This window comes from Microtus pennsylvanicus, chromosome 12 (assembly GCF_037038515.1).
Source record: "Microtus pennsylvanicus isolate mMicPen1 chromosome 12, mMicPen1.hap1, whole genome shotgun sequence".
NCBI classification, from domain to species: domain Eukaryota; kingdom Metazoa; phylum Chordata; class Mammalia; order Rodentia; family Cricetidae; genus Microtus; species Microtus pennsylvanicus.
The window spans coordinates 1,448,938-1,466,222 of record NC_134590.1 but is presented as its reverse complement, the minus strand read 5'-3'; the positions used below and the strand labels follow the sequence as shown (position 1 = coordinate 1,466,222).

Below are 17,285 nucleotides of genomic sequence, written 5' to 3'. Positions count from 1 at the left end.
AGCAAGTTAAAAGCTTGGAAATACCGCTGTCAACACAGCTGCCCTTGGACACCATCCCCACCCATCTGAGGAGTGGCAGCAGCTCATCGCTGTCCTGATGTGAGTTCACAAGACTAGGTGAGCATTATTTCCCCTTCACCCAGAGACAGCCCGGCCGTCCTCAAGATCATTTCTTCTCCACATCCACTCTAATACACCAAAAGTGAAAGTTTATACTCTACCTGGGAAAAAAATAGACCTGAAAAACAAAGTCCAAATCTAATCCCTTTATGCACTGTTTTTGTGAGATTCTTAAATTTTAGTCAGAAATGCTGTGGTTTCAAATCTCTGTGTAATGCTGAGATAGAAAATCAGTCACTTGGGCTGCAGAGATGGCTCAGAGGTTAGGAGCAGTGACTGCTCTACCAGAGGTCCTGAGTTCAATTCCCAGCAACGACATGGTGGCTCACAGCCATCTGTAATGAGATCTGATGCCCTTTACTGGCCTATAGGATATATGTAGGCAGAAAACTATATACATAATAAATAAATCAATCTTTAAAAAAAAGAAAAAAGAAAGAAAATCAGTCACTGTCCTGGAAAGAAGAGGTTTTGTTTCTATCTAAGTCACTGAGTAACTTAAATAGGAAAGGCTTACATACTTTTATGAACTAATTACAGATCCTAAAATCACGGGAAATATTTTCTTAGTTTAGGAATTTTACTCTCAGAACCCTGGTACGGTCACCTCACCTGTCTGAGTTCTGCAGTAAGTCTGTTTCAGCACCCTCGGGGAGCAACAGTACCAAGTCCAACAGCGAAATCAGTTGAGGGCCTGCAAACCATTTGTTAGATGTTTTCTGAAAAGCAAAAGAAAGATTATGAAAAGTTCATGTAATAGCATGATAAATGTTGCATATTGTTACAGATTCTCTAACTCTTATTTCTATGTGCCATTCACTTTCCAGACCTAGTGAAGGTCTTGCCAGCCTGAGAACCCTGGGGATCTTTTTCTATGTGGGGTTATGCATGGCCACATACAGATGAGACTCAAATTTGTATTTTTCTGAAGTATACAGCACAACTTATATTATCAGCCAAAAGAAGTAATACAGTTTAAGTTTATAGTTAACGAAATTCAGGGGGGCAGGGGCGGTGTTTTCTTTTTAAACAGGGGATTATACTTTAATATTACAGACAGAAAAATCCTGTGGGTAAACCAACACGGGCATATGCCACACATGAATAAACTGGTAACTAACCCTCACCTGGGTCTGTATTCTTACCTTAAATGACGCATCAATCTGATTTTTGATATTTTGAATTACGAAGCCTTCCACACCGGAGTGATTACTTGTATTTAATAAGCACCTTTAAAGCATAATTATAACACATGAAATTATATTAAATTGCAATATAATAGTGATAAAAAAGTTTACAATTCAATTGGGCCTCACATAACTTCTGATTATAAACTTCACAGTGGGGACAATTATCAGCGTGGCCTGTGAAGTTATCCTAACAGCTTTTGCTTTCACTACCTGGTAAATCTCATGTACAACTGGGTCTTTAAAACAACTTTTTAGTGTGTGTGTACACATGTGCATAGATCAGAGAATGGGTGTGTTGTTCTGTCAGCTGGTGTGTGTGTATGTGTGCGTGTGTGTGTGTGTGTGTGTGTGTAGGCCAGAGAAGGGTGAGTGTCCTGTTCTATCCGTCTCCTTTTCGAGACAGGGTCTCTCACTGAACCTAAAGCTAGGCTGGCACAGCAAGCCCCAGCAATCCTCTAACCTCCCACCCAGCACTGGAGTTAAAGGCACATAGAGTCATGATCAGTTTTTGTTATTGTTACATGTTCCGCCCCCCTCCCCCAACATGGTTTCTCTGCGCAGCCCTGGCTTTCCTGGAACTCACTTTGAAAACCAGGCTGTCAAAGACCCTCCTGTCTCCGCCTCCCAAGTGCGAGGACTAAAGGCAGCTGCACCACTGCCTGGCTGTCTGCCCAGTTTTTGTGTTGATTCCGGAGATCTGAACACAGGCCCCCACGCTTGTGAGAAGTGTTCTTACCATTGGGCCACTTCCTCAGCCCTCAAACAACAAACTTCTATTAAACCGTGCATATAATTTAACATGCCAAGAGTGAGCACAGGTATAACCTCAAAGCACAGAGTGCTCCCTGTGAAAGTAGGCTGCTGCTGGCTTATTCGCTGCGGGAAAACTGACGGCACTGCTAATGGCTTAGGTCTCCAGTGTCCCCAAAGGCTCATGTGCTGGTTCTCACTCGGTGGTGGTGGCATCTTTAGGAAATGGGGCCTCATGAAAGGAAACTAGGTCCCTAGGGGCATGCGCTTGAAGAAGGGACCGGGACTCTAACCCTTTCTACCAGCTGTGCCTGTGCTCCTGGCCACGACGAGGTGAGGTGGTCCTTCTGCTGCCCTAAAGCAACAGAGCCAACTGCACAGACTGAGGCCCTGAGCCCGTAATGGGAAGCTACTATGAGAAAGGGGTCTCTCGGCAGAGTGAGAAACCTGGTATAAGATCTAAGGGCTGAGGCTGTGTGAGCTGGGCCTGACTCTGTTGTCAGAGGTCTAGGACAGGCCCTGGGATGCTAGGACTCTACACTCCCCGCATCCCGACATTGCTTCAATCAGTTTGCACCTCATTGTTAGTACCCAGCCCAGGGTGAAGTGGGCTAAGATGGTAGGCTACCGTCAGTGTTGTTGGAGTACACCGCCTCCTGGTGGAAGAGGAGTGGAATCTCCCGTACACTGTGCGATGGCCTTAGAAAGCCTCTATTTATTACAGAGTTTTCTAACGTTTAACTTAGTGCCTAAAACTCTACTAAAAACTCTACTGGTAAGATCTCAGAGTAACGGACTGACTGGCCTGTCAAAGTTACAGATCTCTGTGGCACCCTCAGTTCAGTTATAAACAATGGAGACTATTGAACTCTAAGGTTCTAGCAGGAGCATTATCAATCTCTGTTATTCTTTTAAGGCTGCTTGGAGTTTTTTTTTTTAATTGTTTTTATTGCACTATACATTTTTCTCCCCTCCCTTCCTCCCCTTTCCCTTTCTGCCATCCCCCATGACCCCCACACTCCTAGTTTACTCAGGAGATCTTGTCTTTTTCTCCTTCCTATTCAGATCCATGTTTGTCTCTCTTAGAGTAAGTTTACAATGTTTCAATTAAACTAAAAATTATACACTGCTATTCACATAATAGACATTATATGTTTCCAAAATACTTGATAAGCTGATTCTTTAGCTCTTACAGATACTGAACTATACTGTACAAATATTGTACCTTTAAATAATTACATGGCATTAGTAGGTTTCAATCAGTCACACACTAGGTTATTATCCATGGGCTATGTTATAAAAATGTCTCTTAAAAGCTCATGTGTTAAAGACTGGGTGCAGCCGACAGACTTCTGTGAACTGACTGATTAGCTGGGAGGGCTCAAGTCAACCAGCAGATCAACCCGTCAGGGAGTCCTAACAGAACGGTCCTGCTGAGAGGTGGGGGCAGGAGGCAGACCTGACAGGGTGGCTTGTCCTTGGCCCTTCCTGTGAGGTGACCAGCTCTGCTCCATCATGGCCTCCAGACACCTCCTCCATGAGCTGTCTTACCACAGGCCACGGACGACACACTGAACCCAAACAAACCTTTCTTCCTAAGTTGTTGTCAGGGCAAGAGAAGTGCCTAGTTTAGCTTGATACATACATACCTAAATAGTGTGTTTGCCTTGATACATACCTAAATAATGTGTGTTTGCCTTGAGACATACCTAAATAATGTGTGTTTGCCTTGTGAATCCAACTTGTCGATGTACAGCTGGAGCAAAGCCAAGCCCTTTTTCCTCTGGAATGAAACAAATGATAGTATTAGACGAAACATTTTCATCTAGTTATTTATTAACATTTCTCACTGTGACTCATAGCTAGTCTCCAATCATACATACCAATGTCTCAACGGGGCAAAGTGTCATGACTTTGACTAAGCCCTAGAAATAAAGAAAAAACATTTCAAATTCATATGTGCTTTTGACCACAATGGAAGTTAAAGGAGACACCTGGGCTAAGGAGATGAGCTCCCCTGGCCTCACGGCTACATCTACGGCAAACTAACTGCAGTCAGCTCTGCACACAGGACAAAGTGAGGTGTGACTTGGTGCGGTTTCAAAGGCAATGGTGATTTTCAGTTGTGTATAGAAGAGCAAGAAAAGGCAATCAAACATGAAGAAGTATAGCACACTCACTAAATGTAACCAAGCTTATGTAGGAGCAAAAGACATTCTTTTCTATTTAAATACTAAGAATTTTCTACACTCAGAGCGAACAAATGCACACCACAGGCGGAGACGGACAAGGGGAGCACAAGCCAGGAGAAGGTCGCCAATTCTAGGAGCTGGGGGAAACTCAAAAAGAATAAAATTATTTTAAAGTATAAATTAATCAAAATTTAAAACTCAGTTTGATAGTCTTGCTGGCCATATAGTCTGGCTTTTGGCACAGATGGCAAACCATTTCCATCAGCACAAAAACTCAAGCGGAAGCAACAGCAGCAGCACCTGCAGAGGCTGAGAAGGAAAGGAACTGCAGGCATACGTTACCTTGGCAGAGTTCAGAATAGGCAGGGAGCTGTTTCAGAGCAGAATATATATTCTGCTTACCTGAGGCACAGCGAGAAAACTTTTGATTTCTAAGTACCGATGGAGTAGGCTGTTGTCTTCTAATCTCAGTAAGCTATTCTCCAGAAGTTCCTAGAGATGAAATACACACATACATTCAAGGTGACGTTGACAGTTGCATTATTTTTAATATTTATAATGCTAGCAGACCGCTGGAAAGGGTTTACCCAAGCCTGATAACCTGAGTCCCCAGAACACATACAAGGGAGAGAACTGGCTCCTGCAGGTTGTCCTCTGACCTCCACAAATGCATGTACATGCGTGCGTACACACACACACACACACACACACACACACACACACACACGGTAGCAAATGAATCTTACCAATCCTTTTGAGAAAACAGACTGTTCTGTTCTGAAAGAAAACATTGAAAGTTATCATTATGGTTTTCTAGTTTTTTTAGAATGGTTCCTTACTTTAGGAGAAGCAAATGAACACTGAAATACAAGGTCTGGGGCCGCACGCCCTGGCCTCAGCACTGCATGAAATACAAGGTCTGGGGCCGCACGCCCTGGCCTCAGCACTGCATGAAATACAAGGTCTGGGGCCGCACTCCCTGGCCTCAGCACTGCATGTTGCTAAGGAAGAACTTGAACCCTGTTCCCGCCTCCCAAAACTGTTCAGTGATGCCATCCAATCCTGAGATTTCATTTTACCTTTGCAGAAGTACTTCGATGTGTTCCATGTTCAGCTGCAAAAGGTGCAATGGGCTAAAATGTGAAAGAATAAAAAAAGATGTTTAGAATAGGCAATTTCCTGTCCTAACCACTGATAGACAAACCCACAAGAGACCACATGCCAGATAAGACCTCAGCACTGGCCTCCAATCACAGCCTCAACATCTCATACACACACACACACACACAGAAATTTATACACATACTATTTGGCTCAGGTGTTAAGAGTACTGCCTGCTCATCTAAAGGTCCTGAGTTCAATTCCCAGCAACCCCATGGTGGCTCACAACCATCTGTAATGAGATCTGATGCCCTCTTCTGGCCTGCACGCATGAATGTAGGCAGAACGCTGTATACAATAAATAAATAAATCTGAAGAAGAAGAAGAAGAAGAAGAAGAAGAAGAAGAAGAAGAAGAAGAAGAAGAAGAAGAAGAAGAAGAAGAAGAAGAAGAAGAAGAAGCAAAAACAAGCGGCCTCCTACTACACAGAGTGGTTGTTCCCTTAGTCAGCAGAGAGGGAAAGCCTTTATCACTAGAGGTTTAGTAATTCTGGGTCTTTTGCTTCCCCCAGCTGAGAAGTCTGCCAACAGGATTGCTCAAGGTCCCCTACCAGTGAGCAAGGTAGGAGGCCTCTCGCCCCCTTCTCTGGCTGTGTGCTGTAGCCTGTGCCTGTGGGGCTCACAAGGCCCCCCCTCCTCTCTTACAGCTCCACTGGGGGAGTCTCCCCATCCCAGGCATTTCACCTAGCACTCAACGTTGGGGGGTTCTGTTTCCTTTATAACCCCAATTTCAGTATGGCTGTGTTTCACCTGTCTGTCTCCATGCCTTTTATGCCCCCCACATCTCCCTGGAAGCCACACACTAACTTGTCTTTTCTCTACTGCTGGAGACACCCAAAACCTCCAGGCATCTCTAATCTGCCTCTTTCCGTGTACAGTGTGTTAGCATACATGTAAAGGATACTAAGTCAATCAAGAGTTTGATATTGACTCTTACCTTAAGACCATTGGAAGCTGATCAATACCGATGCCCTGAACAAATACTAGGTATGTCAGAGAGGCCACAGAGTCTGCCAACTGTCTGTCTTCTTCTTCCTCCAACTCAAGGCAACCCCATGTCCTTTTTTTCCTTCCATGATTAAGAATAATTTGGGGGACAGGGTGTCCAATTTCTGATAAAAATCCCTGTGAAATAGGTTTTTAAAAAAGTAAGCTATTGGCAAATTAACTATACTATCACCCCTTATTCTATATCCACATTCTGTATAATCCCTTATCTTTTTGAAGGTGTATAGAATTGAGATACTTGCTTTAATAATCAGTCCCACGATTAGACTGTCTCAGACACTGATGGTACTTAAGTGAGTGTGGTGGTTTGAATATGAATGGCCCCATAGGTTCATATATTTAAATGCTTAGTCACCAAGGAGTGGCACTGCTTGAGAAGGAATAGGAAGCGTGGCCTTGTTTAAGAAGCTGTGGTCTTACTGGAGAGAGTGTGTCAGTGGAGGTGGGCTTTGAGGTTTCCAAACCCCAAAGCAGGTCTAGCAGTGTCTCTCCCTTCCTGCTGTCCGTATGTCTAAATGTAAAACTCTCAGCCGTTTTCCCAGCACCGCGTCTGCCTGCATGTTGCCGTGCTCCCCCAATGAGGATAATGTACTGAACCTCTAAAACTGTAAGCAAGCCCCAGTAAATGCCTTCCTCCCTAAGCACTGCCGTGGTGTCTCTTCACAGCAGTAGAACACTGACTAAGACGGGGAGGAAGTCTGCTGGTCTCAGGTCAGTCGGTCCTGAGTTATTCAAAAGATTGCCCTGATGGGACTGACATATTCAGACTGCTTTTTTTGCTTTGTTTTATTTACTTATTTACATACTTATTTTGAAACATCAAGATAAATTTTGAGACTAAAATTAATAAAGTATCCACACAAATGAGTTTTGTTGACAGCCAGACTGTCTGATTGCTAGACAGAGGGCTTTAGCGTGAGCTAGAGCAAACTACTACAGGGGGCTGGAGGGATGGCTTAGCAGTGAGGAGCACTGGCTGCTCCTGCAGCTTGCAACCATTCATAATTCCAAGAGATCCAATACTCTCTTCTGGCCTCCTTGGCTGTTGAACACCTGTGGTGCACATAAAAAAGTCATACACTTTGTAATAAAATAAAATGAGTAACTTTACAACACAAATGAAGCTGGACATGGTGGCATGCGCCTTTAATCTTAGCACTTGGAGACAGAGACAGGTGGATCTCTGAGTTCAAGACCAGCTTGATCTACGGGGAGAGTTCTAGTACAGCCAGAGTTATGTAGTGAGACCCTGTCTCCAAAAAAACTAAAAATAAAAAGAGAGAAAGACAGGAACCATTTCAACATGAAAAAAATATAAGTGCTTCAGAGAGAGCGGTGGATGCTGGGCAGTGACAGGGCAGAGGATGAGAGGGGCAGGCTTCACAAGTGCAGACCTTCAGGGGACAGCCATGTTCTGGAGGTGACGGTGGTAACTGCTTAACCTCAACGCTACACTGAGATGGGGCCTGGGTGCTCTTCTAAAGGATCCAGCTCAACTCCTGGCACCCACGTGCTGGCTAACAACCAAAACCTCTTCTGGCTTCCACAGGTCCTACATGCATGTGGTACACAGACACATTCAGGCAAACACACACACATTCAAGCAAACACACACACACAATTTAAAAAAAATACTACTAAATCAATAGCAATGATTTATATTATAATGTTAAGAGGAAAAATACACAGGTGTATATATGATATAACCATTCAAGACCTTATATGTGTATATATATATTCCTATTTATTAACATACTAAGTAGAAACATTTGCAAGGCTTTGGATAACAAGTTACTGTTTAATTGCCATGCTGTTTATCTGTGTTCTAAAAAAGTTACACATTACCCTATTAGTAAATTATCAACTTACATGCTCATATGAAATAGATCAGAATATAGAAGGATAAAATTTAAGATTACAGCAAGTATTATAGCAGATTTGACTGGCTGTACTTACTATTATTTCAGATGCAAAACTCCAAAAAGGGTCCTTTCCAACTTCTTCAGACTGTTCAAGGAATTGTGCTGTCAGCAAAGGGCACTTCAAGCACTTGCAACAGCTAAGGCATAAGAAATAGGTAATTATGGGTCAGTATCCCAAACACAGCATTCAGGTCCAGCTTTACATGAAAGATACGCACTGCTTGACTTAGGCGAAAATCATTGTCATTGTCACAGTATTAACAACTGGTGTAGTAGTAGGAGCAGCGGGGCTACGTCCCCGGCACCCGGCAGCCCCCACAACTAGCTTTACCCGAAATAATTACACGGAAACTATATTCTTTTAAACACCGCTTGGCCCATTTCTATCTAGCCTCTTCTAGGCTAGCTCTCGCACCTGGACTAGCCCATTTCTAATAATCTGCTGTAGCCCACGAGCTGGCTTACCAGGAATGATCTTAACCTGCATCTGCCTGGAGTGGGAGAATCATGGCGACTCTCTGACTCAGCTTCTTTCTCCCAGCCTTCCGTTCTGTTTACTCCACCCACCTAAGGGTGGGCCTATCAAATGGGCCTAGCAGTTTCTTTATTGCTTAACCAATGAAATCAACAGATTGATATATGACACCCCCACATCAAAGTGGGACCTCTGAAAGGTGACCAGTCCGAGGGCTCACCCTCAGGAGAAGGACTGTGCTGTTTTCAGAAGAGGAGCTCAGCTTGCTGGAATCCGCTACTCTTCCACTAGGTCCTAGCACCCCATGTTAAACTTCCTAGTCTAGAATTGTGCTACTATTTTATTATAAATCAACTCATATTTTATTTTAGTAGCACAAATGGCCTAAGGCAAGCACCAATAATAATGTGTCTAAAACATGAATCCTGGGCTGGAGAGATGGCTCAGAGGTTAAGAGCACTGGCTACTTTTCCAAAGGTGCTGAGTTCAATTCTCAGCAACCACTTGATGGCTCACAATCACCTGTGATGAGACCTGGTGCCCTCTTCTGGCCTGCAGGCATAATGTTGTACATAATAAATAAATAAATCTAATAAAATAAAAATAGACCTCTTTTAAAAAAGCATGAATCCAATCTCATTAGTAACAGTAATGGGGAAAACACAAGAATGCCTGAGTAGGCTCCATATGCTGAGATTCAATTCCGTTTCTCAGAGATCCACCTGCCTCTACCTCCCAAATGCTGGGATGAAAGGTGTAAGCCACTATTGCCCAGTTACTTTATTTTTAATCCAACTTTATTCTGTGACTAAGTCTTTTCTAGTTCTTTAAAACAGCCTTTAAAAAAAAAAGTTTCTTAAACGACAAACAAATTGCCTCATAAAAACCAACCTTAAATGCCCTAATCCTGCAAAATAGAAAAGTAACAATGGCAGTAATTTTCCAAACTAGAAAAAGATATGTCCAAGATATTTTTAAATACAAATTCCATGTATAATTTATAATTTAAGATTTAACAATAGCATTAGTTTCCCAAACTAGAAAAAGATGTGTCCAAGATATGTTTAAATAGAAATTCCATGTATAATTTACAATTTAAGACTTAACAATAGCATTAATTTCCCAAAGTAGAAAAAGATATGTCCAAGATATGTTTAAATACAAATTCCATGTATAATTTACAATTTAAGATTTAACAATAGCATTAGTTTCCCAAACTAGAAAAAGATATGTCCAAGATATGTTTAAATACAAGTTCCATGTATAATTTACAATTTAAGATTTCTTAGCGGAGTCACATGAGAAAAGTTGTGAGAAATAATTTTCCCAATTAGCCCAATCTAATGAAAATATTTTGATAGGTCACAAGTATGCAAAGATTACTTAGGAATTTTATTGCGTTTTCTTTCTTCTTATGGTGTCTGTTATTTGTTTTGGAGGGTTAAAATGTTTTGATTTTTTTTTTTGAGACAGGTTATTCTGTAACTGTAGCTCTGGCTTTCATCTCGCCATCCTCCTGCCTCAGCTCCTGAGCACCACCTTATCCAGGTCTTGTAGTAATATGAGCGGCGGCGAGGCTGCGTCCCCAAGACCCCAGCCACCTGGCTGGCTCGGCTAGCTTATGCCCCGAAATAATTACACGGACACTGTATTCTTTTAAACACTGCTCTGGCCCATTTCTAATCATCTGTGTAGCGCCCCTAGGTGCGCTTACCGGGAAGATTCTAGCCTAAGTCCATCCTGGGTCGGAGCTTCATAGCGTGCGTCTTCCCTGGAGCAGGTAGCATGGCGTCTCTCCTACGTCTGCTCTGGAGAGCAGAGCTGTGGAGTCTGACCTCACTTCCTCTTCCTCCTGGCATTCTGTTCTGTCTACTCCACCCACCTAAGGGTGGGCCTCTCCAATGGGCCTAGCAGTTTCTTTATTGCTTAACCAATGAAATCAACAGATTGATATATGACACTCCCCCATCAAGGTCTGTCTCCCCTTGTATAACTGCCCGTCTTCAAGTCTGGAGGCGATTCTATGCTGATGGCACACCCTCGTTTAGACCATCCCTATGCCAACTGATGGGCGCTGTTTAGTCAGAACCCATGGTGAGCACGTGGCTGAATCTGAGGTCGGGATAGATGCTCAACTGCCTGGTGGTCCTCTGCTGCTTTCAGATGCATTCCCCAGACAGAACAAACTCCCTGAGTTAAATACCCTACTGCTCCCACTTTCAGCATTGCTGGCTGTGATGGGTGAAAGTAAATGAAGTGAAAGGTTTGATTTTATACCGTCAGTGCCTCCCTGCACACCCACGATAAAGGTTTGATTTTATACCGTCAGTGCCTCCCTGCACAGCCACGATAAAGGTTTGATTTTATACTGTGCCTCCCTGCACAGCCACGATAAAGGTTTGATTTTATACCATCAGTGCCTCACTACACAGCCACGATAAAGGTTTGATTTTATACTGTGCCTCCCTGCACAGCCACGATAAAGGTTTGATTTTATACCGTCAGTGCCTCCCTGCACAGCCACGATAAAGGTTTGATTTTATACCATCAGTGCCTCCCTGCACAGCCACGATAAAGGTTTGATTTTATACCGTCAGTGCCTCCCTGCACAGCCACGATAAAGGTTTGATTTTATACTGTGCCTCCCTGCACAGCCACGATAAAGGTTTGATTTTATACCGTCAGTGCCTCCCTGCACAGCCACGATAAAGGTTTGATTTTATACCGTCAGTGCCTCACTACACATTCATGATTCACCAGGTCAACATCATGTCTGTCTGAAATTCAAAATCCAAAACAAGATTTCTATGTACCAATAAGAAACACAGGGTAACTGAGCTACCAATTACTCACTCCACTATGAGATGTCCTTCAAAACAGACTTACAATTTTAGTAATTCATCTTTTAACTTTTCATTTTCCTTGTTTTCTTTGTTATCAGTCGCTTCTTTCACAAAAGGTCTCATGAACTCTGTTAAGGCCTTGCAGCACTGACAAAGGCCATAATCATCTGTCTGTATTTGTTCCTTAGAGTACGGCACAGGGAGAAGAGACAGTTGACTCCAAAGGGTGGACAATGCCAATCCAACTGAGTATACCTTGTTGGGGAGCTTCTGAATAACTGCAACAGAAACAAGCGTAAGCAGCTGCACACAGGACAAGAGGAAGTCAGCATTTAGAAGGTTCTGGATCTTTAGCAGGCAGAGCCTTGCTGAGAGAAGTATCACTGGAGGCAGGCTGTGAGGTGGTGTGGCCGAGCTCACCACTCTCTCACTATGACCAAGCACTTCTCACTACTGCCACCGTGCCTCCCCACCATGACAGACCAACATTCTTCCTCTCCTGCCACCACCGCGATGGACTGTATCCACCATGTCCCCCACTGCATCCCTAACCTACATCAACAGTTCCTCCTCAGACTGCCAGGTGCCAGGCACTTGGACACAGCATTAAGAAAATCAACTAATAAAGTGTTTCTATAACTGGTTATTTTTTTCTTACTTTTGATTATAAGCACAAAATATGAATGGAAAATTACATAGCACTATAAAATGGATAAAAGTATTACAGAACTTTTTGTGCCCTTAGAAGATTTTGAATATTTGAGAAGTATAAGGTTGGTTGACATTCAGATTTAAATGAATTTATTCTAATGTCCAGGTCCCTATCACATTCTGAAGTGTATATGATTTCTAAAATGGAAATAACTTCTTTCATGGAAAAGTGTTTGTCTTGACTGCTCAGGCATATTATTTGCCAATACTAAGCCACAAAGCTTTCTCGTTCTCCATGCCTCGTTTCACTCTCTAGACAGACCTTTCCACTCCAACCTCCCAAACCGGAAGCTGAGCAACACCCTGCTGCCATTCCAGATTGAATGCTACAGGTCACAGCTGACCACTAAATATGCTTAGAGGGAAAATCCTAACTATAAACTGTGCAGAAGAGATCTAGCCAGGGACCTAGAGAGATGGCTTAGTGGTTAAGAGCACTGGCTGCTTTTCTAGAGGACCTGGGTTCTGTTCCCAGCACCCATGTGGAGGCTCACAAGCCACTCTAACTCCAGTTCAAAGGAAATGATACCCATTTCTGGCCTTAAAGTACACCAGGCACACAAGTAGTGTGCAGATATGCATTCAGACAAAACACTCATACATGTAAAAAATTTTTTAATTAAAAAATGAAAGCTAGCTAACGAGTTGTCAAAGTACTGACTGAGCAGCACCTTCCAGGCACCTCACAGCATTCCCACGGCTCTGCTGGAGTAGCCCAGGGGCAGGGCACTCAGTGACTGTCCACATTTAGGGGCAAACATCAAGGTACATATGCAAATACAATAAGAAATACTTGGATATCAAATTCTCATTACCTGTCTGTAGTGGTTGAAGTAAAAGAAGAATAGTTTGGGAAATCTGTTTTCCAGAGGGCTCTTCAATGAGTTCAAGCAAACCCAACAACAATTCCTTTGGGTTACATAACTATAAAAATATTCACAATTGAACCTGTTTAATACAAGTTGTATTTAAAGCCACATGATTACCATTTTAAAGAAGACATACTGAGAAATACAGTTACATTTGCTTATGCCCTAGAAATTGTTAAAAGGATCTTCAGAGACCGTGCCTCCTGTTGGCTGCTGTAGACGAAGGGCCCCTTTGGTTCTTTCTGAACAGGAGATTTGTGGTGCACCCTGACAGCCACCTCACCGCCTTGCTTTTGAGAATCCTCAGAACCAACACCCACACTATCTGAAGGAAGTGTCTCTTCCCTAACAATCACTTGTGTGTGCGCCTCCAGTCTCTAGTTTCCACATTAGGTTTCATCACGGGATTTTCAAACAAACTCTATTGTTGATCCCCACACACCTCCTCCATCCTCCCCACTCCCTTCCCTCACACCCCTTATAATCCTTTCAGCTTGCATGTCTCAAGCGGCACTAAAATCTGATTCTGGGTCTAATGTGCACAAGGGTCAGCATGGCAGCAAACCAGTTTAACAACACTCACTTCGTCTGTATAATGAGAACACGTGTTAAATTAGAGGCTTATAGCCCTTTACAGAATCTCAGACTGGATAATTCTTACATCTGGAAACTTTGGAAAATGCGAGATGGAACTGCCCACCCGTCCAGCCAAGCACCTGGGCATTGCAGAAGAGTAATTGAACAAGGCCCGACAGGCAGGGCCCTGCAGTGCTGCTGCTCCGACGGATGGAACCAGGTCTTCCCTGACTCACCTTCACTAGTAAGTCAAACACCAGCAAACAGTCCTTCCTTTCATCCTCTTCCCCGTTCCTCAGGAGGCAGCGGACAACAGGACCAACAAGATTCCAGCCCATGGACTTGATGACGGTCTGCAAAGCATGGCAGAGTAGACACAGTTGTCTAGAGAACTCTTGGTGCTGCCTGACTAAGGGAGCAGAGGCCAGGCTGGTGAGGCTCACATGTCACCACTGTCCTCTGGGCTCACAGCAGCCATCACCGGCTCAAACGCTTTTAATGTTTTCACCGAGGGAGACAGAACGACCTCCACTTTCACCCAGCAACTACATCTTCCTAGGACCTAAACAGTTCCGTCACTTCTGACAAGATAGTTGATTTGCTCAGGACAAGCAGGTACTTAGCTTCCACAGAGAATTTGCTTCTCTTGATTCAAAAGGAAGACCAGACTATCAATGCCTGTAAACTGTTCGCAGTTCTTTGGACATTCTCTAAATAAAATTCTTTGTTTCTTTCTATCTATCTTTCTGAATGAAGAAAAATGAAGTCACATTATCTATCTATCTATCTATCTATCTATCTATCTATCTATCTATCTATCCACCTACCTACCTACTAGATAGATAGATAGATAGATAGATAGATAGATAGATAGATAGATAGATAGATAGATATGTGACTTCATTTTTATTCTCTCCCACACATAACTTTCTTTTCTTTCTTTCTTTTTTTTCTTGAGACAGGGTTTCTCTATGTAGCCCTAGCTGTCCTCGAACTCACTCTGTAAACTCAAACTCACAGAAATTTGCCTGCTTCTGCCTCCTGAGTGCTGGGATTAAAGACACGCACCACCACTGCCAGGCAGTTTTCTTCTTTTCAAACACATGTCAAATGCACCCCACACAAAAGTTTATCTTTACAATTAATGATTCGCATTCATCTCAGAACCAGATTTTCAAAATTAACAATGTATCTCAGCTCTGTTTTCTTTCAGTCATTAGTACATACCATACACACAGCATCTAATACGCTAGGTTCTAACACATCAGAGAAAAATCTCATGTGTGTATGAGGATCCCTACCAACCAAGGCTCTCAAACAGCAGTGTGTGCATGTGACGATCCCCAAAGCCTTAGAGAAATTCAAGGAGCTTTATCAAGCTGTGAAGACCCCTCACAGAGAGGAATTGTCGTCAGCTTTGCTTGGATCAGTCAGACACGTGGGTGTTTTTATCAAGCTACAGCATAAATATTAAAGGTGCCTTTCTGACAATTATTTGCTTTGGTTGTTCTTGTTTTGAGACAAGGTCTTAAGATGCTCCCCGTGCTGGTCTTGCGTTCCTAGACCCGAGTGTTCTCCCCAGTCGGCCACCCATGACACTGTGCTTTCACAGGCTCCCAACACTGTGATAGAAATACCCAAATACACTGACTCGGACGAAAGGCGGCTGTCTATCTTTTACTGTCTGAAGGTCTGAATTGAAGCACATTAGAGATCTATAGTCATGTCAGTTTTTAAAAATTCACCTTTCTCTTTTCATTCAATGAAATTGATGCTTAGAATATGGTAGAAAATGAAGTACAAATTTTAATGAACAAAATCTAAGAATTCAATTATCATTAAAAACATTCATTATTAGGCTGGGTAGTGGTGGCTCACACCTTTAATCCCAGCACTCAGGAGGCAGAGGCAGGCGGATCTCTGTGAGTTTGAGGCCAGCCTAATCTACAAGAGCTAACTACTAGTTCCAGGACAGACTCCAAAGCTACAGAGAAACTCTGTCTTGAAAAAACAAAAACCCCCAAATACCACACAGACAGACAGACACAGACACACACACACACACACACACACACACACACACATACACACTCGTACATATACATACATTATTATTACTCTCTTTGTGTCTCTGTGTGTCGGTGTGTATGATGGGGGAGGACACACGCCATCGAGCACAGGTGGAGCTCCAGGAACAACCTGTGGAATCTCCTTTGCTTCCACCTTTACATGGGTTCCAGAGCCATCTCCCTGCCCAGGTATCTCACTGAATATTCTTTCAGTGCTGGTTATGTCTGCTGCCCAGCACTTGTATCTCAGAGAGCGCTGTAACTCACACCCCTACTTCTTTCAGATCTCCTCACACAGTCCATCTCCTTCACCGTGGGTTTAGTTTCCTCTCTCTATATTACACTTCCACTCTTCTTATGTATGTTAGAATGTCACATTGTAAGCCAGGTGTGATGCCACATGCCTTTAAATCCATAATTTAGGAGACAAAGGTAGAAGGATTTCTGTGAGTTCAAGGCCAGTTTGATCTAAATAGGAGCTCCAGGACGGTAGGACTATACAGAGAAGCCTGTTACTAACCAAAAGAACAGAATACTGGAGTTCTTCTGGGCAGAGACTATTTTGTTCATTGTTACATCTAATGCCAGTAGCAAGCACAGAACCTGTTACAAAGTAACACAGCAGGTCTTGTTGACCAAGGTAGCGAACAAAGGAGGTATACAATAAAGGCTAGATAATGCCTGTTAGCTTTTAAGTACAGCGAATTATCCTGCTTTGATGTTCTGTTTTCCTCTATTTTTTTTTTTTGTGGCATAGCTTGACTTTTACTAGTCAAGAATTCATGTTATGAATTAGTAACTAAGTTTTAAAATATTACTTTAAATATTAAGTACTCTTTTCCTTTCTTTTTTCTTTCCTTTTTTTTTTTTTTTAGACAGAGTTTCCGTGTTTAACAGCCCCGTCTGTCCTGGAACTGACTCTGCAGACTAGGATACTAGGCTGCATAGAGATCCGCCGGCCTCTGCCGCCCAAATGCTGGGATTAAAGGCATGTACCACCACTTCCCAGATCTGAATTATTGAATTAGAGTAAATTCACCTTTTAAAATCTGGCTCCTAGATAGGCAGGATAATTAGTTCCTTAATGACATCTGACTTTCCCTTCCCAGAGCCCCTGGCCCTGCACAGTCCTCCATGGAGCTTAGCATCTTTCTTCCTCTTCTGTTTCTTTCCGATGCTGGCCAGAGCCCTGACATACTTTTTCTGGAACTGTGGGCTTCTTTGCTTTCTCTACAGCGCCAGTTCTCGCCATATGGCTGCCTGCTACCACGTGGCTGACCTCTAGGCCAGCTTAGCTTAAGCCCAGGCTTTTGTTTCTTTTCTATTCCCTGGGCAGCTGCTGAGATTACAGCTTGCTTGGCCTAGAAAGGCTTCCTCTTAAACTCTAATTCAATTATCCT

General features: G+C 43.0%; 1 protein-coding gene across 4 annotated transcripts in view; it reads right to left on the bottom strand.

Annotated features, from left to right (window-relative positions):
• Positions 1 to 17,285, bottom strand: part of Glmn (glomulin, FKBP associated protein) — a 31,774-nt gene that overhangs the window by 7,086 nt on the left and 7,403 nt on the right. For all 4 annotated transcript variants that reach the window (XM_075942830.1, XM_075942831.1, XM_075942829.1 and 1 more), the window contains exons 4-15: positions 14,053 to 14,169; positions 13,187 to 13,295; positions 11,704 to 11,938; positions 8,377 to 8,479; positions 6,350 to 6,537; positions 5,332 to 5,385; positions 4,999 to 5,029; positions 4,655 to 4,744; positions 3,944 to 3,985; positions 3,770 to 3,843; positions 1,266 to 1,350; positions 733 to 839 (exon numbers count right to left, since the gene is read on the bottom strand). In XM_075942830.1, coding sequence (XP_075798945.1) covers positions 733 to 839; positions 1,266 to 1,350; positions 3,770 to 3,843; positions 3,944 to 3,985; positions 4,655 to 4,744; positions 4,999 to 5,029; positions 5,332 to 5,385; positions 6,350 to 6,537; positions 8,377 to 8,479; positions 11,704 to 11,938; positions 13,187 to 13,295; positions 14,053 to 14,169 — 1,235 coding nt within the window. The remainder of the gene's footprint in view (positions 1 to 732; positions 840 to 1,265; positions 1,351 to 3,769; positions 3,844 to 3,943; positions 3,986 to 4,654; positions 4,745 to 4,998; positions 5,030 to 5,331; positions 5,386 to 6,349; positions 6,538 to 8,376; positions 8,480 to 11,703; positions 11,939 to 13,186; positions 13,296 to 14,052; positions 14,170 to 17,285) is intronic.